The sequence below is a fragment of the Budorcas taxicolor genome, chromosome 16, assembly GCF_023091745.1.
Source record: "Budorcas taxicolor isolate Tak-1 chromosome 16, Takin1.1, whole genome shotgun sequence".
Classification (NCBI taxonomy): domain Eukaryota; kingdom Metazoa; phylum Chordata; class Mammalia; order Artiodactyla; family Bovidae; genus Budorcas; species Budorcas taxicolor.
This window is the reverse complement of record NC_068925.1, coordinates 32,393,571-32,419,164: the sequence shown is the minus strand read 5'-3', so window position 1 is coordinate 32,419,164 and position 25,594 is coordinate 32,393,571. Positions and strand designations below refer to the sequence as shown.

The window sequence follows — 25,594 nt, the reverse complement described above, 5'->3', positions numbered from 1 at the left end:
TCTCCAACACCACAGTTCAAAAGCATCAATTCTGTGCTCAGCTTTCTTTATAGTCCAACTCTCACATCCATACATGACTCCTGGAGAAACCACAGCTTTGACTAGATGGACCTTTGTTGGTAAAGTAACATCTCTGCCTTTTAATATGCTGTCTAGGTTGGTCATCAGAGAAGGCAATGGCACCCCACTCCAGTACTCTTGCCTGGAAAATCCCATGGATGGAGGAGCCTGGGAGGCTGCAGTCCATGGGGTCGCTGAGGGTCAGACACAATTGAATGACTTCACTTTCACTTTTCACTTTCATGCACTGGAGAAGGAAATGGCAACCCACTCTGGTGTTCTTGCCTGGAGAATCCCAGGGATGGGGAAGCCTGGTGGGCTGCTGTCTATGGGGTTGCAGAGAGTCGGACACGACTGAAGCGACTTAGCAGCAGCAGCAGCAGGTTGGTCATAGCTTTTCTTCCAATGGAACAAGTGTCTTTTAACTTCATGGCTGCAGTCACCATCTGCAGTGATTTTGGAGCCCCCAAAATAAAGTCTCGCACCGTTTTCATTGTTTCTCCATCTATTTTCCATGAAGTGATAGGACCAGATGCCATGTTCTTAGTTTTCTGAATGTTGAGTTTTAAGCCTACTTTTTCACTCTCTTCTTTCACTTTCATCAAGAGGCTCTTTAGTTCTTCACTTTCTGCCATTAGGGTGGTGTCATCTGCATATCTGAGGTTATTGATATTTCTCCTGGCAATCTTGATTCCAGCTTGTGCTTCATCCAGTCCAGCATTTCTCATGATGTACTCTGCATGTAAGTTAAATAACTGGGGTGACAATATACAGCCTTGACATACACCTTTCCTGATTTGGAACCAGTCTGTTGTTCCACGTCCAGTTCTAACTGTTGCTTCCTGACCTGCATACAGATTTCTCATGAGGTAGGTCAAGTGGTCTGGTATTCCCATCTCTTTAAGAATTTTCCACAGTTTGTTGTGATCCACACAGTCAAAGGCTTTGGTGTAGTCACAAAAGCAAAAGTAGACGTTTTTCTGCAACTCTCTTGCTTTTTCCATGATCCAGCAGATGTGGGCAATTTGATCTCTGGTTCCTCTGCCTTTTCTAAATTCAGCTTGAACATCTGGAAGTTCACAGTTCAAGTTCTGTTGAAGCCTGGCTTGGATAACTTTGAGTATGACTTCACTAGCACATGAGATGAATACAATTGTGCGGTAGTTTGAATATTCTTTGGCATTTCCTTTCTTTGGGATTGGAATGAAAACTGACCTTTTCCAGTCCTGTGGCCACTGCTGAGTTTTCCAAATTTGCTGGCATATTGAGTGTAGCACTTTCACAGCATCATCTTTTAGGATTTGAAACAGCTCAACTGGAATTCCATCACCTCCATAGCTTTAGGTTCTCAGCCTATTGCAAACCAGGGTCCCACACCCGCCAGTGCCAAACTCTCAGCACCAGACTTTAACACCGCTATTCCTCCCGAAGTTCCTCTGATCTGGGGTGAAACACACACTGGCCTGGAGGAGCTGAGACTAGTCAAGAAACAATGAGCAACAGTCCCTTCCTCTGACTCAGTGATGTGTTTGACAGGGCTGTCTCCCTGCTCTCCAGCTCGGGTCATAAGGCAGTTAGGAGGTCAAATGATTCAAGTGAAGGCACCCCAGCAACCATGAAGCCCTGAGAAGTGAAAGAAACCAGCGTTGCTGTCAGCCAGACAGAGGGCCCCGCACCGCGTCCATCAGCAGAGCTAATGCCACAGCCCCAGCGCACAAGCTGCGTCTGTACTGCACTCCTCTCTGCCCCCCTTGCCCCGGGCCCTGCACTTGCCTTTGCCACCTCGAGCAGCACACTTTATTAGAATCGCTGGCTCCATATAGAGACAGCATCTCACTAGTCCCTGCACAGACACAGCGCCTGACACATGGAAGGAACTTCATAATGATGAATGAACACATCAGTGAACAAAGGTTTGGCTTGACACATCAAGCGAGCAGCAGATGCAGCACTCTTATAAAGCAGCTCTGATGAGCATGGGGTCACATTTTCGAGTCTTTGCCCCTTACTCTAGCCTGTCCCCTCGACTCACCTGTAAGGTTCCATGGTCCGGATGCCGTAGAACAGCGCCTCCTCCAGCAGCCCGAGGTTGATGCACGCGTCCATGGCGCAGTCGAGCACCTTCAGCTGGTAGATGTTGATATCAGGAAGCCGCTCAGCGTTACTGCTTATGATCGACTGGCACATGGCCAGAACCTGTTCCCACTCTGTTATTAACCTCAGTTAAGGATTCATTGTGTTCATCAAGAGAAAACAAAAGTGAAATGAGATTCTCTACAAGGCTGAAGAGCTCCCAGGCACAGGAGGGAAGGAAGTGCCCATTATTTTGCACAAATGAGCTGCCTGAAAACACACTTGAGAAACAAAACATGTAAGTGGCGTCTCAGAGAAGGAATTCTGTTTACACCAACAAGCCATCTTCCAACCAAGCCTGTGCTTTGGGGGCTTAGATTTCCAGAGAGCCATTCTTTCCTCCTAGTCCTACTAGATGAATTCTCCTGAAACCTAGTCCTCAAATGAATGCAGCTACTTATTAAACTCCGCTAAAGACTAAGTTCACTTTATAATTATTTACTCTGTTAGCTGCTGTTTCAAAACTCATCTGAAATTAAAGACGCTTTAGAGAGATGCCTTTTAAAAAAAAGGAGGAGCTCATTTTTGCTTCTGTGTCATTTGAACCTTGGGCATATATGAAACCAAAAACACAACCCATAGGCACACACAAGGGAAAGCAATTGAAAGAAATCCATTCCGCTGGATCTCAAATTTTTTGAGTATAAAACAAAAGTGATCCAAGTCTATCCTTAAACAATGTGTGTGTGCTCAGCCAAATCTACTTCTTCCAGCATTCAGACTCTCAGGGCACTGCTTTCCAACCACATTAGTAAACAGTTTAAATAAACCAATCAAGTCAACTATGTGAGTGGGAGCTTGTATCTTTCTTTTTTAACTTTTTATTTTATTTTGTATTGGGGAGGGGCTTCCCTGGTGGCTCAGATGGTAAAGCATCTGCCTGCAATGCAGGAGACCTGGGTTTGATGCCTGGGTCAGAAAGATACCCTGGAGAAGAGAATGGCAGCTCACTCCAGTAGTCTTGCCTGGAGAACTCCATGGACAGAGGAGCCTGGGGAGCTATAGTCCATGGGGTGGCAAAGAGTCGGACATGACACAAAAACTATCACTAATATTACAGCCAATTAATGTTGTGGTAGTTTCAGGTGAACAGCAAAGGGACCCAGCGTTACATATACATGTATCCATTCTCCCCTAAACTCCCAAGAGCTCATATGTTTATTAATCCTCACAAGAAGTATATAATCCTCAGAAGGCAGAATACCTGGCACTACAGGCCTGACTTCCTGGGTAGAACTTCAAGCACCAAAATTCACGGGTAACAAGCCTTTCTGCACATGACGCTCTATCATTTTAGGCCGAGTCCTGTCTCTGAGGAGTTAACTGTGGTCTTAAGAGGTACATTTACTGAAGAAAAGTGACTTGGTGGCTTTCTGTTTTACTCATCTGACGTGTGTGCTTAAAGTTTACTGCACGTATTCCCTAGAGGCTGGGGGAGGCGGTGTCTTAGGCAATGCACTGGTTTTGTAACAAACTCCAGGCTAACCTCTGTGGCTTTTCATCCTAGGATTAGATATGTGATGGATTATCAGGAGGAATGACTGTCTCTTACACAATAACCCAGACATTTCTGTGGCAAGACTCTGACCCTATTTTAACATCAAGTTGTGTGACTTCCATTATTATTTGCCTATTCATTTATATACACTCCAACTCATTTTAAAGAGGTTTGGGGTGACAAGCCTTGGAAGTAAGAGCCAGATGCAGCCGCTGATAGGAATACATCTGCTTTATGCCCCAGCAAGCTGGCAGGAACCACATGACGACTTCCCTTTGCAACACTGGCAATTCTCCTGGCAAACAAGGTAAACCTTTCCTGTAAAAACACCTCAGTGAGCAAAAAAATGGAATAATTTTAACTAAGCGGCTTTTCTCCCAAGCTAATGCTAACATGTATAATGTTTGCTCAAAAATGTAGTCCCTGGCATTTGCTGGGTGTTTACCACAAGTCCCTCTGTTCCAGTGAGGAGAGCAGGGCAGACAGCCTACCTGAAGAGAAAAGAGTGCTGATGCCAGGACAGGCACCTTTCTGCAGAGTTTACCATGACTGTAAGAGAATTGAGGCGGGGAGAGAAAGGGGAACACACTGAATCCCCCTGGGAGTTAACTTCTTGAGACTCAAAGACTGACAACCCTGGCTCTTAGAATCGTCCACTGCTTACAATCCTCCCATGGTCCCCGAGCCTATACGTAACACCTAGTCTGGTGCACGACACTGAAGCAAGGCCCGGCCACGCTCCCGTCTCTCACACTGAACAACTCTAACTGGGCTGCAGGTGGCTGCGCCTTCCGCGCAGGCACAGGCTTCTCCCTCAGGGTCTCCCCTTTTCCACTGCCTGCCTGGTGAGCTCCCCCTAACCCTCCTGGGCAGTCACCTCCTCTGTGAAACCTTTAACCTCCCAAAGTTGACTGCTGTGCTTTCAATGTCCCTCAGATATTAATCTATGTATTTACTACCCAGCTACTCATGAGGGTGGGGAGTACCGGCTTGTCTTCTTAATCCTGCCTGGACCATAAGGTGGGTTATAACCAGTAAGGCGCCTGGCACAGTGTTCATCGTCAGTAAAGCTCATCCCATTGAGACTGAACTGATTATCCTTGGGCCCTAATTTCTCTGCAGGGCACTACACGGAACAAGTCTTTTCTGCAGTGTAACAACAGCTCTCTGGGCCTGAGAACAGCCATCTTGCTCTCAGATTAAACTGCTTGCCAATTGTCTCCCATCCTGTCTGCAGAGTTTCAAATACCACTTGATCCTGGTTCCATTCCTCAAAACTCATTTTCTTCTCTATCCCTTTGAATGTGTCCTACCCCAAACTGAAGAGAAAATTTTAGAAATGATCGGACTAATACTATTACCTTTCTCATTTTCTATTCTCTAGTTCTACTAATGAAGTCCAAGATCACAGGAGTGTTCCCCCCCCCCACCCCCCCGGGGTTGGGGGGGGATTATATCATACTCTTAAGTTTTATTGAATTTTGATGTTTACTAAAAATCTTAAAATTCTTTCACAGATTCTGCCATCAAACTTTATATATATTTATACACTTGAACTTTTTGGCCCAAATAGAAGATGTGAGATATCCTCTTATTGAATTTCATCTTCATCTCAGGCATCATTGCATCATTCAAACCTTCAAAGATCTTTTGAGCTCTTGATTTTGTCATCCTAGCTCTGCCATCCTTCCAGTCCAAATACTTCTGAGAATCTGATGAACCTGTGCCCTGCATCCTCAGACAAGGTGCTGAAGCAAAGATGGAAGAGGACTGGTTTGGGAACAGAGCACCCCACAGTGACAGCGATCCACTAAGCATCAGTTCTGCAGTTTGGCTCTTCAACCATTTAATGAGACGTCTGGTCACTCTAGCATCTAGCATAAATCTCTTGGTTACTTTTTTAAAATCAAATCTCTGTCTGAAGTCCACATACAAACTTTACCAAAGAAAGCCATGACTCTGTGAACTCACCCGCTCTTAAGGAACCCCTGCAGCATCCTGGCGATCACAGCTTCCTTTCCATTCCTTTCCTTCCTTCCCATTCCACAGCTCGAGATTCTTTACCAATACTGCTAACAACAAACAAAACCCCACTGGACTATAGATTTTAGGAATTACTTATTTCACCTTTAAAAAATAGGAACATTTGTCTAACTGCCTCTCCTGCTCTTTTACAACTCTTTAAAGAACACTGTATTTTGGAAACCTCATTTATAGATTTTCTTAGTGCCTGGGATATAATTTATCTGACGATGTTTTGCAATCTTTTTTTTTTTAATCTACATTAGTCTCTTTCTCCTTACCTTTCAGTTTCCTTTTGTCACATTTTTGCTCAAGCTAATTCCACTCCTGGAAGTGGCTCCCTCTCAGCCTCTGCCTGTATAAACCTTGTCCCTGATTTGGGCTACTTTTCACACAGTATAACATTGGTGGAGCTTTCCCAGAGGACCTCCATCATAAACAGTCTCTCCTTACTCTAAAGTGTACCCACTCACGGTCCTTACTATTTATGCCAAGAAAACATACTGCGTAGCACCGCTGACTACCACTGTAGTCATGACTACAGTCATTAAATTATAAGGATTTTAAGTTATACATTATAGAGATGTAGGTCATGGGAGGAAGGGAATCCAGAAATTTGTTACCTTGTACATATGTAAAGAGAGTACTCCATACTATCCTACTAATCCTAGCTATAAATTTTGATTATCAACTAATGATGGTGAGGAATTCACGTGACCTTACCACAATCTTCCCTCACCATTACTGAAATTGTTGGCTGGGGACAGGGATGCAGCCTGTGTCTATGGAACAGAATGAAGCTCTCTGGCTCATGGAGAGGTCAAAGCCTGGATTTGGATTCATTAATACCAGGCTCCAACCAGTAAGGAAGCAATCCTATAAACAACTCAGTCCATAGGTAAAAGGATACTCCAATGTGCCTTCAGTTCTTCAATTTTTTTCAGGGATTCTTGGACTTCCTTCCATACCTTTTCATCACCAGTCAGCATATCAGCATCCTGTTCAGGCCACATTAAAGAACAGAGGAAGACAAATTCCTCAATTAAAAAAATGGGCAAGAATAGACATTTCTCCAAAGAAGGTATTCAAATGACCAATGAGCACATGAAAAGATGCTCAACATTATTAGCCAACGGGGAAATGCAAATCAAAACCATAAGGAGATATCACTTTGCACCTACTAGAATGGTTATAATAAAAAAGATAATAAAATGTTGGTAAGGTTGTGGAGAAATTGATATCCTCGTACATTACTAGTAGGAAAGTAAAATAGTGTAGCCACTTTGGAAAACAGTTTGGCAGTTACTCTAAAAGTTAAACAGAGTTATTATATAACAATTCCACTCCTTCCATATATGTCCAAGAGAAATGAAAATATATGTTCATACAAAAACTTATGCATAAATGTTCACAGTTACATCATTCATAGTAACAAACAAAGTGGAAACAATCCAAATACCATCAACTAATGAATGGGTAAATAAAATGTGGCATAGTTACACAATGCAATGCTAGTTGACAATAAAAAGAACTGAAGTACTACAATAGGTACAGCATAGATTAACAGGAACAACATCATGCTAAGTGAAAGAATTCACTAACAACCACATATTATATGATTTCACCAATATGAAATGCTCAGAATAGATAAATCCATATAGACAGTTAAGTACATTAGCAAATGGCTGGGGCAGGAGGGTGGTAAGTACACAGAATTGAGGAGGGACTGCTAATGATTTTTTAGGGGTGATGAAAATGTTTAAAAGCAATCCTGGTGATAGTTGTAATCACTTTCTGATGTGATGAAAAGCTATAAATTGCTACACAAAAAGCTATCAAATTGTACACTGTAACTGAATTGTATCCTATGTGAATTATGCCTCAGTAAATATATTCATATATGTATGTATGAATATATTCAGGCTTCCTTGGTGGCGCTAGTGGTAAAGAACTTGTGTGCCAATGCAGGAGATAAAAGAGACTCGGGTTCAATCCCTGGGTTGGGAAGATCCCCTGGAGGAGGCCATGGCAACCCACTCCAGCATTCTTGCCTGGAGAATCCCTTGGACAGAGGAGCCTGGTTGGCTACAGTCCATAAGATCATAAAGAGTCAGACATGACTGAAGCACCTTAGTGCACAAGCATGTATGTGTTTATCAGGAAAGAGAACAGAGGCAAGAGCAAAAATCATTTGTCAGGAGACCCATGTATAACACCTGAATCAAATATTGAGTCATCAATCAAAATGAGGATAGGTAAAAGATGAGTACAATTATACCCAGGTGAACCAATTTGATTACTACAAAAACTAAAAAAATAATAATAATAATTTAAAAAGCAATTCAGAGATTCACAGGTGTCTCAGTGGTAAAGAATCCACCTGCAATGCAGGAGATGTGGGTTCAATCCCTAATCAGGGAAGATCCCACACGCCTCGGAACAACTGAACCATTGCGCCTGTGCTCTAGGGCCTGGGAGCTGCAACTACTAAAGCCTGAGTGCCCTAGGGCCCGTGCTCCACTACAAGACAAGCCACTGCGATGAGACGCCTGAGTACCACAACTAAAGGGTAGCTCCCACATGCTGCACGCAGCTGGGGAAAACTTTGTGAAGCAACAAAGCCCTGGCCCAGCCAAAAATAAACTAAAATATTTTTTAAAAGGCAATCCAAAATGAAAGTAGGAGTTACCATTTATTCATTGTCCATCCTCCCACTGGGTCCTCTATTTTTCCTATACATCTACATTTTAAGAACTCATAGCCACATGTGGCTGTGGCTCCCACACTGGGCAGTACAGACATATTAGAACAATTTTGTCATCACAGAAAGTTCTACTGGATGGTGCTGCTTTAAAGAGGTTAATCAAAGGCTAAGAAATTCTGGGGCATTTCCTTGGAGGTCCAGTGGCTAAGACCCTGCGCTCCCAATGCAAGAGGCCTGGGTTTGATCCCTGGATCAGAAACTAGATTCCACACGCCAAGACTAAAGATCCTACAATGAAGATCAAAGATCCCATGTGCTACAATGAAGACCGGGCACAGCCACACAAGTTAATTAAAAAGGTAAGAAATTCTCAGACTTTACTCAAAACCAGGTATTCCATATCCACTAGATTCTCAGTGGGGGTCAGGGAGAAGAGCAATTCTAGGAAGTTATATCAAATCACAGCCACTGTGGGGTGATGGTTAAACTGAAGGAGGGCAGACTTTTTTGAACTCTATGTATCTCCCTAGAGATTCTTACGTACCTTCTAGGGAAGGTTTATATCAACAGAATGACCCCTGTGAGAATCACTCCCTGAGTAAATAAGCCTGTGTTACTGGTGGGAAGATACAAGTCACTCGGGTGTGCCAGGGCAGGGGGAAAAAAAAAAAGAGGGCTACCAAGTGCCACAGAAAAGAGATCTCAAGTACAGAGAGAAGCAGAGGGGTTATGTATGAGGAAATTGTGTGTGTGTGTGTGTGTGTGTGTGTGTGTGTGTGTGTGTGTGTGAGAGAGAGAGAGTGTGTGTGTGTGTCTGTGTAACAGGGCTTTATGAGTCTCTCTATATATGTGCTGTACACATGTGTAATATGACAGGATGGTTTTTAAAAAGACACTATAAATGGACTCTGCTTTGTTTATGAAATTCTAAATAAGAACCTAGCTTTCTGTATGTATAACAGGGAAATAAAAAATCAATTGCTTTAAAAGAGGTAAACATCAATTTCCCTCCAAATACCTGCTCTAAGTCCGTCTTCATCTCCTGAAGCCTCATTTCCAACACGTGACTCCAGAGCCTTGAGTAACTTCCCAGTGCCTCCCAGATAAAGCCCACATATTAAATCTTGACAACCATGGCCATTCTTGATTAATTTTTTGTTTTATATTTCACTACTGGCAGCTGAAACCTTAGGCTCTATGCAAAATGTCTCACTTGTTGGTCTTTATGGTAGGGAGAAAGAGGATCCCCAAAAATATCCACATCCTGATCCCCAAAACCTGTGAATATGTTAGCTTACATGGCAAACAGGAATTAAGTTGCAGGTGGGACTAAGATTGTTGGTCAGCTGACTTTAAAGAAATCATCCTGGACCACCCAGGTAGACCCAGTGGAATCACAAGGGTCCTTAAAAGTGGAAAGAGGCAGAAGAGAAGGTCAGAGCAATGTGATATGAGGAGGACTCAACCTGCTTTTGCTGGCCTGGAAGATGGAGGAAGGGACCCTCAGGTCAAGGAGTACAGGCAGCTTCCAGAAGCTGGAGGTCAGGGAAATGGATTCTAGCCTGCAGCCTCTAGAAAGAGGGTAGCCTTGCCAAGACCTTGATTTTAGCCAAATGAGGCTCCTGTCAGGCTTCTGATCCACAGACTATAGATAAGAAGTTTGTGCTAAGTCACTAATTTTATGATAATTTGTTATAGCAGCCACAGGAAATGAATACAGTCCATGACATACTTCTGCTTTTGTGACCACTGGACTTTGGCACATGCCTTGCCAGTGCATGTGAGGGTCCTAAGTTGCATCAGTAGTGTTGGATTCTTTGCAAATCTATGGACTGCGGCCCACCAGGCTCCTCTGTCCATGGGATTTTCCATGCAAGAATACTGGAGTAGATTGTTATGCCCTCCTCCAGGGGATCTTCCTGAACCAGGGGTCAAACTCACATCTCTTGCACCACCTACATTGGCAGGTGGGTTCCTTAACATTAGTGCCACCTGGGAAGCCCACCCTCCCAGTATCTGAAGGTAATTAATTTGATCACTCATCTATTCAGTTAGTATCTACTGAGTGCTGTAGGCATTGCTCTAGGATAGAGAAGTAAATCTGATTTCGCTGTTGACCATCTGGTGATGTCCATGTGTAGAGTCTTCTCTTGTGTTGTTGGAAGAGGGTGTTTGCTATGACCAGTGCATTCTCTTGGCAAAACTCTATTAGCCTTTTGCCCTGCTTCATTCTGTATTCCAAGGCCAAATTTGCCTGTTACTCCAGCTGTTTCTTGACTTCCTACTTTTGCATTCCAGTCCCCTATAATGAAATGGACATCTTTTCTGGGTGTTAGTTCTAAAAGGTCTTATAGGTCTTCATTGAACTATTCAACTTCAGCTTCTTCAGCATTACTGGTCGGGGCATAGACTTGGATTACTGTGATATTGAATGGTTTGCCTTGGAAATGAACAGAGATCATTCTGTCATTTTTGAGATTGCATCCAAGTACTGCATTTTGAACTCTTCTTGACTATGATGGCTACTCCATCACAGACATCACCACATGGACATCGCCAGATGGTCAACACCAAAATCAGACTGATTATATCTTTTGCAGCCAAAGATGGAGAAGCTTTATATAGTCAGCAAAAAACAAGACCAGGAGCTGACTGTGGCTCAGATCATGAACTCCTTATTGCCAAATTCAGACTTAAATTGAATAAAGTGGGGAAAACCACTAGACCATTCAGGTATGACCTAAATTAAATCCCTTATGATTATACAGTGGAAGTGAGAAATAGATTTGACTCAATCTGACACAGTGCCTGATGAACTATGGACGGAGGTTCGTGACACTGTACAGGAGACATGAATCAAGACCATCCCCAAGAAAAAGAAATGCAAAAAAGCAAAATGGCTGTCTGAGGAAGCCTTACAAAGAGCTGTGAGAAGAAGGGAAGCAAAAACCAAAGGAGAAAAGGAATGATATACCCATTTGAATGCAGAGTTCCAAAGAATAGCAAGGAGAGATAAGAAAATCTTGCTCAGTGATCAATGCAAAGAAATAGAGGAAAACAATAGAATGGGAAAGACTAGAGATCTCTTCAAGAAAATTAGAGATACCAAGGGAACATTTCATGCAAAGATGGGCTCGATAAAGGACAGAAATGGTATGGACCTAACAGAAGCAAAAGATATGAAGAAGAGGTGGCAATAATACACAGAAGAACTGTACAAAAAAAAACCTTCAGGACCCAGATAATCACGATGGTGTGATCACTCACCTAGAGCCAGATATCCTGGAGTGTGAAGTCAAGTGGGCCTTAGGAAGCATCACTACAAACAAAGCTAGTGAAGGTGATGGAATTCCAGTTGAGAGATTTCAGATCTAAAAGACGATGCTGTGAAAGTGCTGCACTCAATATGCCAGCAAATTTGGAAAACTCAGCAGTGGTCACAGGACTGGAAAAGGTCAGTTTCCATTCCAATCCCAAAGAAAGGAAATGCTAAAGAATGCTTAAACTACAGCATAATTGCACTCACTTCACACGCTAGTAAAGTAATGCTCAAAATTCTCCAAGCCAGGCTTCAGCAATATGTGAACCATGAACTTCCAGATGTTCAAGCTGGTTTTAGAAAAGGCAGAGGAACCAGAGATCAAATTGCCAACATCCGCTGGATCATCGAAAAAGCAAGAGAGTTACAGAAAAAAACATCTATTTCTGCTTTATTGACTATGCTAAAGCCTTTGACTGTGTGGATCACAATAAACTGTGGAAAATTCTGAAAGAGATGGGAATACCAGACCACCTGACCTGTCTCTTGAGAAACCTATATGCAGGTCAGGAAGCAACAGTTAGAACTGGACATGGAACAACAGACTGGTTCCAAATAGGAAAAGGAGTACGTCAAGGCTGTATATTGTCACCCTGCTTATTTAACTTCTATGCAGAGTACATCATGAGAAACGCTGGACTGGAGGAAACACAAGCTGGAATCAAGATTGCTGGGAAAAATATCAATAACCTCAGACATGCAGATGATACCACCCTAATGGCAGAAAGTGAAGAAGAACTAAAGAGCCTCTTGATGAACGTGAAAGAGGAGAGTGAAAAAGTTGGCTTAAAGCTCAATATTCAGAAAACTAAGATAATGGCATCTGGTCCCATCACTTCATGGGAAATAAATGGGGAAACAGTGGAAACAGTGGCTGACTTTATTTTTCTGGGCTCCAAAATCACTGCAGATGGTGACTGCAGCCATGAAATTAAAAGACGCTTACTCCTTGGAAAGGAAAGTTATCACCAACCTAGACAGCATATTAAAAAGTAGAGACATTACTTTGTCAACAAAGGCCCATGTAGTCAAGGCTATGGTTTTTCCAGTAGTCATGTATGGATGTGAGAGTTGGACTATAAAGAAAGCTGAGCACCGAAGAATTGATGCTTTTGAACTGTGGTGTTGGAGAAGACTCTTGAGAGTCCCTTGGACTGCAAGGAGATTAAACCAGTCCATTCTGAAGATCAGTTCTGGGTGTTCATTAGAAAGACTGATGTTGAAGCTAAAACTCCAATACTTTGGCCACCTGCAGCGAAAAGCTGACTCATTTGAAAAGACCCTGATGCTGGGAAAGATTGAGGGTGGGAGAAGGGGACACCAGAGGATGAGATGGTTAGATGGCATACCGCCTCAATGGAGATGAGTTTGGGTGAACTTCAGGAGTTGGTAATGGACAGGGAGGCCTGGCGTGCTGCGGTTCATGGGGTCGCAAAGAGTCAGACACGACTGAGCAACAGAACTGACTGAGAAAAGTAAAAGACATCAGACAATGACAGTGTTCACAGTGAGGAGGGAGGAGGGGCTCTGTGTATGACAGAATACACACACACACACGTAAAAATATATTTGTCAGAGAGAGAAACAAACGGGAAAGAGGGAAGGGGAACACTGGTCCCAGGGCGTTTAGGGTGATCACGAAAGGCATTGCTGAGAAGATGACTCATGAGTGAAGGAGGAGGTGAGGAGCAGAGACAAGAATTCTAGGGAGAGTGAACAGTAAGTCCCACAGTACAGAAGCAGGTGCAGGCCTGAATGTTCCAGGAGCGACAAGGAGGCCAGACCCGGGCCGTCATTTGTGTGCATGTGACATCATCCTCATTCAAAGATAAGTGAAAGTGTTAGTTGCTCAGGTGAGTTGGACTCTTCGTGACCCCATGGACTATAGCCCGCCAGGCTCCTGTGTCCATGGGATTTCCCAGGCAAGAATACTGGAGTGGGTTGCCATTTCCTTCTCCAGAGGATCTTCCTGACCCAGGAATTGAACCTGGGTTTCCCCATATTGCAGGCAGGTTCTTTACCTCTTTGATTCTGCCACTTCCAAATACCAGGCACAGAACCCTGTATGGAACAAAAGCTCACTTAAACATCTGCAGAATGGCTCTGGAAGGAGAAAATGAACATTTACATGATAACAATCGGAATGGCTCTTACATGTCTCTTTATTCCTCTCACCATCCCCATAGAGCATCAATACCTATAATTTACAAAGGTGGCACAAGACAGTCCTAAAGCTTAAGTAACCACTACAAATGTCCCTTCTACATCGAATTGCCAGAGGTAAGATTCAAATCCAAGTCTGTCTGGCTCCAGAGCCCATGCTCTTTCCACCATCTTCATGTTTAATTTGAATTTGCTTTTTTTCCTAGGCTTGCTTAAAAGGTAAAACTCATGTCTGTGAGACAGTAAGTTGAACATATATTCAACTCAATCAATTTAATTTAATTGATCATAGACCAAGTCCTCTGATCTTCCTAGTCTTAGCACTTGGAAAAGGCAATGGACTCCTCCAGCATGGAACCCACAATGGGACCTGTATTCTTTCACCAAGCAGAGTGAGACCATGGCCCAGGGCAGAACAATTTCATACGGGAATTATATTCACAACTAAATCCCCACCATTATCTGAGTAACTATTCTTTGGGTTGAGCCTTAGGCTTTATTTGCTTAATAGAAGAGCAGGCAAGCTTGGAAATTGTTTCCAAACATTCAGAAACAATAGCCCTAGGGAACACTATATATTGGAGCTAGACATTCACTAACAGCTAACCATCCACACCTGGAGTGTTTCACCAAGGTGACAGTCTCCACTTCCAGGTTCCCAACACACCTCCCCTCACTGCCATGCCCTGACCCTCCCAATTCCATTCTCCCATAACTGTCCCTAAAATGGGGCCAGTCAGGAGGGGACCATTCAAAGGGGAGTGTGTGTGTATGTGTGTAACGTATATACACAAACAGAGAGACTACTTAGGGAAGCAGAACTTAAATCTTCTCCTTTTTCAATTTGCAAATAGAGGAGTAAATTAGTGTGCTCTTTTCACAGCCCCTGAGCTATGAAATTAGTAAATTTATTTCATTATTTCTTATCCAAACGTATCAAAGATGTTTGCTATCATTTAGGAAAAAAAATTTTTAAATTCCTTTTCGAATTTCAGCTTTATCTTGTAAAAGGGGCTTGAATGAATGAGTCCTGATATTTGTTTTCAGTGGTGGGAGAATATTTTATTTATAAAATATATATTATACATTATATATGTATGTATTTGTGTGTGTGTGTGTTTTGTTTTGAAATCAAATGTAGTATTGCTAAGTTTTCTACAAATGATAAACATAACTCAGACTATAAGCAGAAGGACTCCAAAGAAGGTTCTCTCTGCTGGGAAATTATGAAGAGAATTGAGAACATGTTGGTTCCAGCCCCAACAGCGCCTCTGTCCTGACCCCTGTGTGTCCCTGTGACATCCTCCTTTGTCTGCCCCCAGCTTCCTCACCGGTAAAACAAGAAGCTGGTCTCATGACCACCTGACCACTTTAGAGCCTAGAGCAGTGCAGAGCTAGTTCGGCTCTTCTTCTGGTAACCACTCCCCCGCACAGCTCCAGAAAAGTCTTTAAAAAGTGACTCCATTTTAAACAATAAAAACATGGAAACAGTTCATCCAAGGCAGGACTGTGCCAGCTCTTCTCAGAATCTGAGTAGGAATGAATCTCCTGAATTTCTCCCTTCAACTACTCAAGCTCCTCTATCTGCCCCCGCCCTCTCAGTGGCCAGGTACAAACCCCCCAACAATCTGAATTATCGCTCTTGATATTTGACTCTTTCTCGTTCATTCCCATTCTTTTCTCTCCCAGCCCCGCCTCAAATCTGACCCATCCCCTGGCTCCATCTTACTGCCAGTACACCTACTCTTCCAAGGAATCTTTGCCCTTTGGATTCTGCCAGGACTAGGACTGGAGTTTTCTGCTCTTTCCTTGCCACTTCCCAGTTGGCGCTAGTGGTAAAGAAGCCATCTGGCAATGCAGGAGACATCAGAGATGTGGGTTTGATCTGAGTCAGGAAGATCCCTGGAGAAGGAAATGGCAACCCACTCCAGTATGCTTGCCTGGAGAATCCCATGGCAGACTATAGTCCATGGGGTTGCAAAGAGTCTTAGATTGCCATTTCCATTCATTTCTCCAGCTTTCTTCCCATTTGTCTTTTAGGAGGCAGTCTCAAATGTTCTCAGTTAGGAAATCTTGTCTATCCACCCTCTGAGGCAACCCAGCCCTCCTGAAGCATCATAGCCGCTCTGCAAACCCCTCTTTAAAAAAAAAAAAGTTAAGAAAAACCTAATTCTAGTTGTTTATGTATGTACTTATTTTTGGCTGTGCTGGGTCTTTATTGCTGTGCCAGCTTTCTCTAGTTGCGGCAAGCAGAGGTTATTCTCTCATGGTGCGCAGGCTTCGCATTGCAGTGACCTCTCTTGTGGAGTAAGGGCTCCAGGGCGTGTAGGCTCAGTAGTTGTGGCCCCCTGGGGTTAGTTGCCCTGTGGCATTTGAGATCTTCCTGGCTCATAGATCAAACTTATGCCTCCTGCACTGGCAGGCGGATTCTTTACCACTGAGCCACCAGGGAAATCTTGCAATCCTCTCTCTTAGCGCCAAGGTGTCATTAATGATCTAATGTTTCTTCAATTAGCTCAGAACTTCTTGAGGGACCTTGACCTAATCATATCTATTCCCCGGGCCATCATGGTGAGCTATTCAGTAAATGTCTGGTGACAGAGTAGATGAATGCAGAGAGAGGGAACATCTACAATCCACAGGTAACAGTATTATAAGAGTAAGACAACTTGGACTTCCTTGGTGGTCCAGTCGTTACGAATCAACATGGGTTTGATCCCCAGTCTGAGAAGATCCCTCATGCTGTGGGGCAACTAAGCACTTGCGTCACAACTACTGGGCCTGTGCCCTAGAGCCTGTGCCCCACAACGAGAGAAGCCACGGCAATGAGAAGCCCGCGCGCCCCAACTAGAGAGCTGCCCCTGCTCTCCACAGCTAGAGAAAGCCCGAGAACAGCAGCAAAGACCCAGCACAGCCAAAAATAAAACAATACATTATTTAAACTACAAAAAAAGAACAAAGTACCTTAATTCTGCAACAACAAGGGCAACCTCAACCGAGGAAACAGAAGATTATTCTCTTTACTCCATATTTGCATCTTGACTTATTTCTAATACTACTATGCCAATAGTTATGTTGGAAAATGGCATGTTCTTACTAAAACTGTTGGTATTTACCAAATGACTAGATATGCATCTAGAACCTAAAGGTGACCTCTACCCCAGCACACGGAATTCCACCCAGGCTCACGAGCTGTGTTCCCAGACAGCAGCATCAAGACTGTTTGCAAGTCAGCTCTGTTGACTCCCCTGGTTTCTACCTCCAACATCACCCCGAGCCTCCTGCCACTCAGTTGGCAGACAGGCCCCTGCCCTCAACTACCCGTGGATGGATCAGCAAGGCCATCCAATTTCCCCCATGCAAAGCTGCTCAACAAATAAATGTTTTTCCCTTAAGAGTAAAAAATAGGTTCCAGATGATACGAGACAATCCACTACATCAAAGGGTGTCAGTCCGCACAGTTACATTCAGTTGGCCAAATGCTTCCTCTGGGTTTCAGAGTAGGCAGCATGCCTGCCAGCTGCCAGTGGTCCCTGATAGAACTGGAAATCTGAGTCTCTATTAATAGAGTAAGGCTGGAATCCAGCAGGACTGGTTGAGCACATCCTTGGGGAAGTGGCCAGTGGCTCTATCAGGTTCAAACATCAGAGGCAGCCATCCAGACCTACTCTGCATCTGGAACACTTACACAGATGTGTTCACTTGGCTCACAAGCATTTGATGTTGAAACTCTTGCACTGGGTTAATTTCAGATGGTTCACATTAAGAGGAAAAGGAGAAAGGCAATCTGCTTCTCTGTACTTCCTGTTATCCAATCCTCATGCAAACTCTAATTAGATTGGATTGGAGAGAGATGAGTACAGGATGGGAAATAAAATTACTGAACACATAAACTTTTCCAGTAATTCAATAATTCTAGTGTCTTAAAAGAAGAAGTTTTTTGTGGTCTGTTGTGTTTCTACAGCAAAACGAGGCTCAAATATAGTGTCTGCACTTAGGAGAGAAATTGGAAAGTCCTGAAATCAAAATTATGGGAGAAACAAAGTTTAATTTGCAGTGCTTTTTACTGAGGTCCTCTGGTTCATAGATAATATACTGAAACTAATAAATTAATATGGGCTTCCCTGGTGGTTCAAATGGTAAAGAATCCATGTGCAATGTGGGAGACCTGGGTTCAATAGCTAGGTTGGGAAGATCCCCTGGAAAAGGGAACAGCTACCCATGCCAGTATTCTGGCCTGGAAAATTCCATGGACAGAGGAAGCTGGCTGGGTACAGTCCATGGGGTCACAAAGAGTCAGACACAACTGAGCAACTTTCACTCACTCACTCACTCAATAGATTAATATACAACATCATTCAAAATCTTTATGATCCACAGGAAACAGCTCTACAGGAACCAATTTCCACCTCTTTTGAGAAAAAAAAAAACAAAACAAAAAAAACAACTGAAAACATTTCAGATTTAACGTGAGGGGAAAAATAGCTCTTTCATAAAGTGGAAAAATGGTTAAAAATAGAGCATTCACTCTTATTCATATCAACCACAAACCAGTCAGTGGGCATTATGGACAGAGAAGAAGAAAAAGAATCTTCTCTCAATGAAGCATGCTCAACTTGCAGAATGTTCTAATTAGCAATTAACAAGCAACGGTACACAATAATTAGAACTTAGTGAAAGGAACACTGGATTTAGCCCTAAAATGAATCTCGGCTCCATAGCTGAGTGATCTTGGCAAGATATTTAATCTAGCTAAAGCTAAGTTTTTCAGTGGTAACAATCCTGAGTAGATACACATTCTAACCTTTACTAGAGGCACTAATGTCATGAATGGCATCGTGCCCTGAGTTTTCACTTCCCATCCTAGAAATCAGGGGTCTGACTGGAGTCTGTTTTGTTGGTGGGAGAGAGAAAAAGTCTCATCCTCATGAAGGAGGGAGCAAATTACAATCAAGAACCACTCTGCCCACCCCCACATCTCTGTGTGTTTCATTCCCTCAACTGAGTCATCCAGACAAACTCCTCTCATGCATCAAGAACCTCTGCCCTCCATAGGCACAATCCCCTGTATATCTTCCACTGGGTTCCGGGCTAACTGTAGCTATGGGTCACACTGATGCAGATGAAAAGGATGTCATTCAGATAGGCATGGAGTACAATCACCTTGCAAAGTTTCTTTCTTTCATCTTCTTCATAAAATGCTAAAATCTCAGCGCCTACAAGGGATGTGCACCAAGAATCTACAGCCAGGCTCGAAACTCTGCACCTCCAAGAGTCTGACCAAAGCTCTAGCCTCCTGCCCCCTCGTGGCCCCTGAGCTGGCTGACCCCAGAAGAGACGTCTTCTTCTCAGGTTGGCAGGCCTCCTGCAGATAGCCAGTCCTGTCACTGTCTGGGATCCAGGTGAGCATTTGGGCAACTAGGAGCACTAAGCCCAGTCCAAACAAGTACTGATGCTGAAGAGAAGGTTCACGAAACCACCTGGGCCCATGGCAGCACTGTTCCACTTCACCTCCACAGACTGTGTTCCCACTGCTGACCTCAGAGTTTGCCAATGCCCGTTTAATTTCATTTGCCATAACTCTACTGCAGCTACAGATTCCCACAAGGCCATACACTGTGACCAATTGCAACGTCAAGGTTACACGTATAGGAACACAAAGTTGCCGGAAGGAAGGGGCATGCCCCTTCAGGGCTTCTAGGAAAGCGATCAAAGCCTTGAGCATGACTAAGAGCCACTGGCCTTTCCTAGCTGTGGCCTTAACACCTCCCCTCCCTCTGTGCTCAGTGTTCCCATCACTGCAACTAAAACTCCTTCTCCGGGAATTAAACTCATTTGCTTATATAAAATCACGTCAATTTAGAGGAAATAACAGCATCCACACACTTGGGGGAGTTTGAAAGCCTACCTATGTCAATGGTGCTTGCTGGAAATCTGCCTTTAATGTAACCATATGTGAAAAACTGACTTCCCAGGGGGCACAGTGGTAAAGAATCCACCTGCCAATGCAGGAGACGCAAGAGCCATGGGTTCCATCCCTGGTTCGGGAAGATCCCATGAAGAAGGAGGCAACCCACTCCAGTATTCTTGCCTGGAAAATGTTGTGGACAGAGGAGCCTGGAGGGCTGAGTCCATGGGGTCGCAAAGAGTCGGACAGGACTGAGCATGCGTGCATGCACGTGTGAAAAACTAGCATGACTAGCTGACATGCAAAGGCAAGTAAAGATTGCATGAAGACACTGAAGTAGCAGACACTCCTCCCACGAAAAAAGACACGTTCTTCAAAGTATATAACAGGGTTATCTGAAGCAGAAGGCTACTGGCTCTGTTTGCAAAAGCACACTTAAGCAGAATTTGTTGCAATTCCTAGCAGAGTCCTGCCAATCCTGTCATATAACCATCACAAGGAGGAAGGTTTGAGACTGGGAAAAATACAAATTATTTTACAGGAAAAACTGTCTGAATGGCAACCCTCATTAAGGTAAAGCATACCCCCAAATCTCAGGGCAGGTGTTATTTTAAGGGAGACACAAACAACAGCCCTCACCTCCGTCTGTCTGCTACACCTCCATCTCGTCATCCCTTCTTTAGGAATAGCTGCTTTCACTTTCCTCTGCAAACAGAGAGGAAGATGCTTGAAATCGCAGCTGAACAAACCCAAGTTAAGTACAGGGGCAATGTTCTAAGAGCAGCAGTTACAATGCTAGTTACAACTAGATGTGGCACTTCCAAAGACAGCTATAAATAAGATGAACAATGGTAGGATTTTACTTTCATGCTCCTGGCATAAGGGAGTGTGTGACAGGCAGCACCATGAAATGGAAACAAGGAGCCCCAACCCCAGCTCTGCTGCTGGCCAGCTGTGCACCCTGGAGGCTAACAATGCTTCCTGGCTCAGCTTCCCCAGGTGAGAACCTGATTAAAGTTACCATGGAGATGGAAACCTATCATTCTACTCCATTAGTCACCTGTGTCTGTGGTGTCTGCATGAAGAGAGACCTGAAATTCTGAAGGGTAAGACTTTGAAATTTGTGGTTGTGCAACAGGTTACAAACACGTTCATCCTCTTTTAAGCTGATTTTTCTCGCTATGAAATATACCAGTCAGAGCAGAGACAGTATGCAGAGGACTGAACGAAGACTAGACCCAATCCAGCAGAGCGCTCTACCAAACCCAGAACTTGACAGTGACCATTTAATCCACACGTCTCCCTGAACACTCGTATGTATAATGATTAGTGTTGGGAACATTCCAAACTCACACGAGAACATGCCATTTGCTTATCTCCTAAAGCAAGTACACCAGATTGGTTTGGTCTGTGATCTCAAACTGGGGGCTTCCCTGGTGGCTCAGATGGTTAAGAATCTGCCTGAAATGTGGGAGACCCTGGGTCGGGAAGATGCCCTGGAGAAGTAAACGGCAACCCACTCCAGTATTCTTGCCTGGAGAATCCCGTGGACAGAGGAGCCTGGCAGGCTGCAACAGTCCATGGGGACACAAAAAGTCAGACACAACTGACTACCTCTCAAATTTAGGGACTAATTTCGTTGGGGCTCACACTAGCAATTTCAGATAATGAGTCCTGAACAGAAGTCAGTCTACTGCTGCTGCTGCCAAGTTGCTTCAGTCGTGTCCGACTCTGTGCGACACAGACGGCATAGACTCTCTGCCCCGTAGACAGCAGCCCAACAGGCTCCCCAGTCCCTGGGATTCTCCAGGCAAGAACACTGGAGTGGGTGAACAGAAGTCTAGATATATTCGTTTAGGAGGTAATCATAAGGGCAACCAAAGGAAATGATTTAATGTGACAGCAGAATCTGTCCTATAACCCCAGTTAATGCAATCTCCATCAGCACCCCCTCCCTTTTCAGAGCTGGCTTGCACAAATTCACCAGTTCTTACTAATATCTTGTAAGGCAGCACTGAAATCGACAGACGGTGTGCCACACAGGCAGATGTTCCAAAGAAATGTCCCAATTTGAGGGGAAGAATTATCTTTAATATCTCAGTCATAATTTCAGAAATAAAGAGCCCAGAATTGCATTTGTCTCCCAGAGGAGAAAAGCCAGCACTCCTCCAGTTCTAAAATAATTCTGTTGTCTGTGAATTAATTCACCAAGAGCTCTGTTCCTGGAAGCTGGCAGGAATTGGGGTGGGAAGGGTCATTCCAGAGGGCATTATTCATAAGCTGAGGGTCTGGCAGGGAGACCACTCCTTCTAAGGTCTGGGAGAGGAGGTGACCACAGTTCAACTTTTTTTTGCCCCACCTCGAACCAACAAGAGACCCTTTACAAAATCACCAGGACTCAGATGCTCTCCCTAGCAACCGTGCCTGTCCTGGAAGTGAAGTGCTGGCCGAAGGTATGGTGAGCATTCCCTGGCATAAAGGCACACATCTGCATTTTATATTCCAGGAAACTCCAATCTGGCCCTTGGCCAGGGGACCTTTTTATAATGTCAAAGATAAAAGCACCGGCTATGTTTGGTACCCTGCCCCCACCTCCATTTTCCTATAACCATCTCGTAAACCAAGCAGGCATTACTGTTAACAGAGCCTTCCAGACAAAAGTCTGATGGAGCTTCATAAGCATTACCAGACAATGACCAGAGATGTCCCCACTTCACAGGAAGAGAAAGAGGTACAGAAAGGGACAAGGGATCTCACGGAGGGCACACTGGAAATCCTGGGTAAAACCGGAGACACACACTGCAGCATATACTCAGTATACTCCTGCTTCCAAAGAATACTCACTATATCTCCTGAACCATGAGTATCTTTCAGGTGCACCCGGCTTGTGGGCAATGTCAAATCTCAGTTCTGCCCCAACTACTACAGGTATAGGTGTAATCTGAACACTGATGTCTGATAAGGACTCTATCAAATTCTGGGTGTCCAAATAACATTTTGGGTGTATACAAGAGAACCTAATCCTCTTTTCATACCTCTTGCCCCAGGGAATGCTACAATGCCAGTTATAGAGGATTTATAAAATCATGATGTCTTAATCACTTTTTATTTTCTTTGTGAGTCATATTCAATGGGTCAAAGTACACAGCCCCAGCTATTTTCCTTTAACATTGCTATTTTACTGTTTAACTTCCTAGATTACTTGAAAGTAAGATTCTAATATTTATTACTCAATGCTCATCATCAATTAAAATAGGCATGGAATTCCTTTCTGGAAGTAGACAAATGTGAAATATCCCTCTTGCTCTGTACAAGTGTAGACAGAACCTCATTCAGAGAGTTCTCAGAGACTTCTCATTCACACATGAGGGAACCTGCTTTTCATCACCAGTGGGAGATGACTCTGTGGGACATGCCAGTTTTATATCTGTTGGGGGCTTTAGTTCACTCTAGGCATCTACAGGGTCTTCTCAGGTGGCTCAGTGGTAAAGGATTCTGCCTGCCGATGCAGGAGCCTCAGGTTCAATCCCTGGGTCGGGAATATCCCCTGGAGGAAGAAATGGCAACTCACACCAGTATTATTGCCTGGGAAATCCCACAAATAGAGGAGCCTGGTGGGCTACTGTCCATGGGGTGGCAAAAGAATCAGACACAACTAAGCGGCTAAACTACCAACAACCAACCAAGGCATCCACGGAACGCTCACTTCCTGCCCCCCCAGAAATGTATAAAGAGCAGAGGCCCCCATGCCCACGCCTGCACCAGAACGAATGTGCTTTAAGGAATACCAAGGTCTCTGACTTTGCTCCAAACTCGGACCTACTGTTCCTCCATGGGGGCAGGGAGGGCAGAAAAGGAGGAGGCGAAAGAAACATGAAGTTGGACGAGGAAGAGGGGAAGCCAGTCAAGGTGAGGTTTTCACATGAGCAGATAAATAAACTTTCTTTGCTCCAACTACAATTCAGCCAAGAAACCAACACACATTTGTTTAACCTCCAGGAAGACCAGTGACACTTCTGTAATCTAGGTTTCATGATGCTAATAACAGATTTTAGAACTGCTTTCCCATGTCTCCACTCCCATTTTTTTTTTTTAATTGAAATTTAAATTTATTTATTTATTTATTTTTTTTTTAATTTTAAAATCTTTAATTCTTACATGTGTTCCCAAACATGAACCCCCCTCCCACCTCCCTCCCCATAACATCTCTGTGGGTCATCCCCATGCACCAGCCCCAAGCATGCTGTATCCTGCATCAGACATAGACTAGCGATTCAATTCTTACATGATAGTATACATGATAGAATGCCACTCTCCCATATCATCCCACCCTCTCCCTCTCCCTCTGAGTCCAAAAGTCCGTTATAGACAGCTGCGTCTTTTTCCTGTCTTGCATACAGGGTCGTCATTGCCATCTTTCTAAATTCCGTATATATGTGTTAGTATGCTGTATTGGTGTTTTTCTTTCTGGCTTACTTCACTCTGTATAATCGGCTCCAGTTTCGTCCATCTCATCAGAACTGATTCAAATGAATTCTTTTTAACGGCTGAGTAATACTCCATTGTGTATATGTACCACAGCTTTCTTATCCATTCATCTGCTGATGGACATCTAGGTTGTTTCCATGTCCTGGCTATTATAAACAGTGCTGCGATGAACATTGGGGTACATGTGTCTCTTTCAATTCTGGTTTCCTCGGTGTGTATGCCCAGCAGTGGGATTGCTGGGTCATAAGGGAGTTCTATTTGCAATTTTTTAAGGAATCTCCACACTGTTCTCCATAGTGGCTGTACTAGTTTGCATTCCCACCAACAGTGTAGGAGGGTTCCCTTTTCTCCACACCCTCTCCAGCATTTATTGCTTGCAGATTTTTGGATCGCAGCCATTCTGACTGGTGTGAAGTGGTACCTCATTGTGGTTTTGATTTGCATTTCTCTGATAATGAGTGATGTTGAGCATCTTTTCATGTGTTTGTTAGCCATCCGTATGTCTTCTTTGGAGATGTGTCTATTTAGTTCTTTGGCCCATTTTTTGATTGGGTCGTTTATTTTTCTGGAATTGAGCTGCATAAGTTGCTTGTATATTTTTGAGATTAGTTGTTTGTCAGTTGCTTCATTTGCTATTATTTTCTCCCATTCAGAAGGCTGTCTTTTCACCTTGCTGATATTTTCCTTTGTTGTGCAGAAGCTTTTAATTTTAATTAGATCCCATTTGTTTATTTTTGCTTTTATTTCCAGAATTCTGGGGGGTGGATCATAGAGGATCCTGCTGTGATTTATGTCTGAGAGTGTTTTGCCTATGTTCTCCTCTAGGAGTTTTATAGTTTCTGGTCTTACATTTAGATCTTTAATCCATTTTGAGTTTATTTTTGTGTGTGGTGTTAGAAAGTGATCTAGTTTCATTCTTTTACAAGTGGTTGACCAGTTTTCCCAGCACCACTTGTTAAAGAGATTGTCTTTACTCCATTGTATATTCTTGCCTCCTTTGTCAAAGATAAGGTGTCCATATGTGTGTGGATTTATCTCTGGGCTTTCTATTTTGTTCCATTGATCTATATGTCTGTCTTTGTGCCAGTACCATACTGTTTTGATGACTGTGGCTTTGTAGTAGAGCCTGAAGTCAGGCAAGTTGATTCCTCCAGTTCCATTCTTCTTTCTCAAGATTGCTTTGGCAATTCGAGGTTTTTTGTATTTCCATACAAATCTTGAAATTATTTGTTCTAGTTCTGTGAAAAATATGGCTGGTAGCTTGATAGGGATTGCATTGAATTTGTAAATTGCTTTGGG

The 25,594-nt window shown here is 43.6% G+C and overlaps 1 protein-coding gene across 1 annotated transcript in view; it reads right to left on the bottom strand.

The window, feature by feature from the left end:
• The window catches only part of SMYD3 (SET and MYND domain containing 3), a 743,898-nt gene that overhangs the window by 103,758 nt on the left and 614,546 nt on the right, over positions 1–25,594 (bottom strand). Inside the window, exons 9-10 of the mRNA XM_052653627.1 lie at positions 6,624–6,711; positions 2,093–2,267 (exon numbers count right to left, since the gene is read on the bottom strand). Of these exons, the coding sequence (XP_052509587.1) occupies positions 2,093–2,267; positions 6,624–6,711 (263 nt within the window). The remainder of the gene's footprint in view (positions 1–2,092; positions 2,268–6,623; positions 6,712–25,594) is intronic.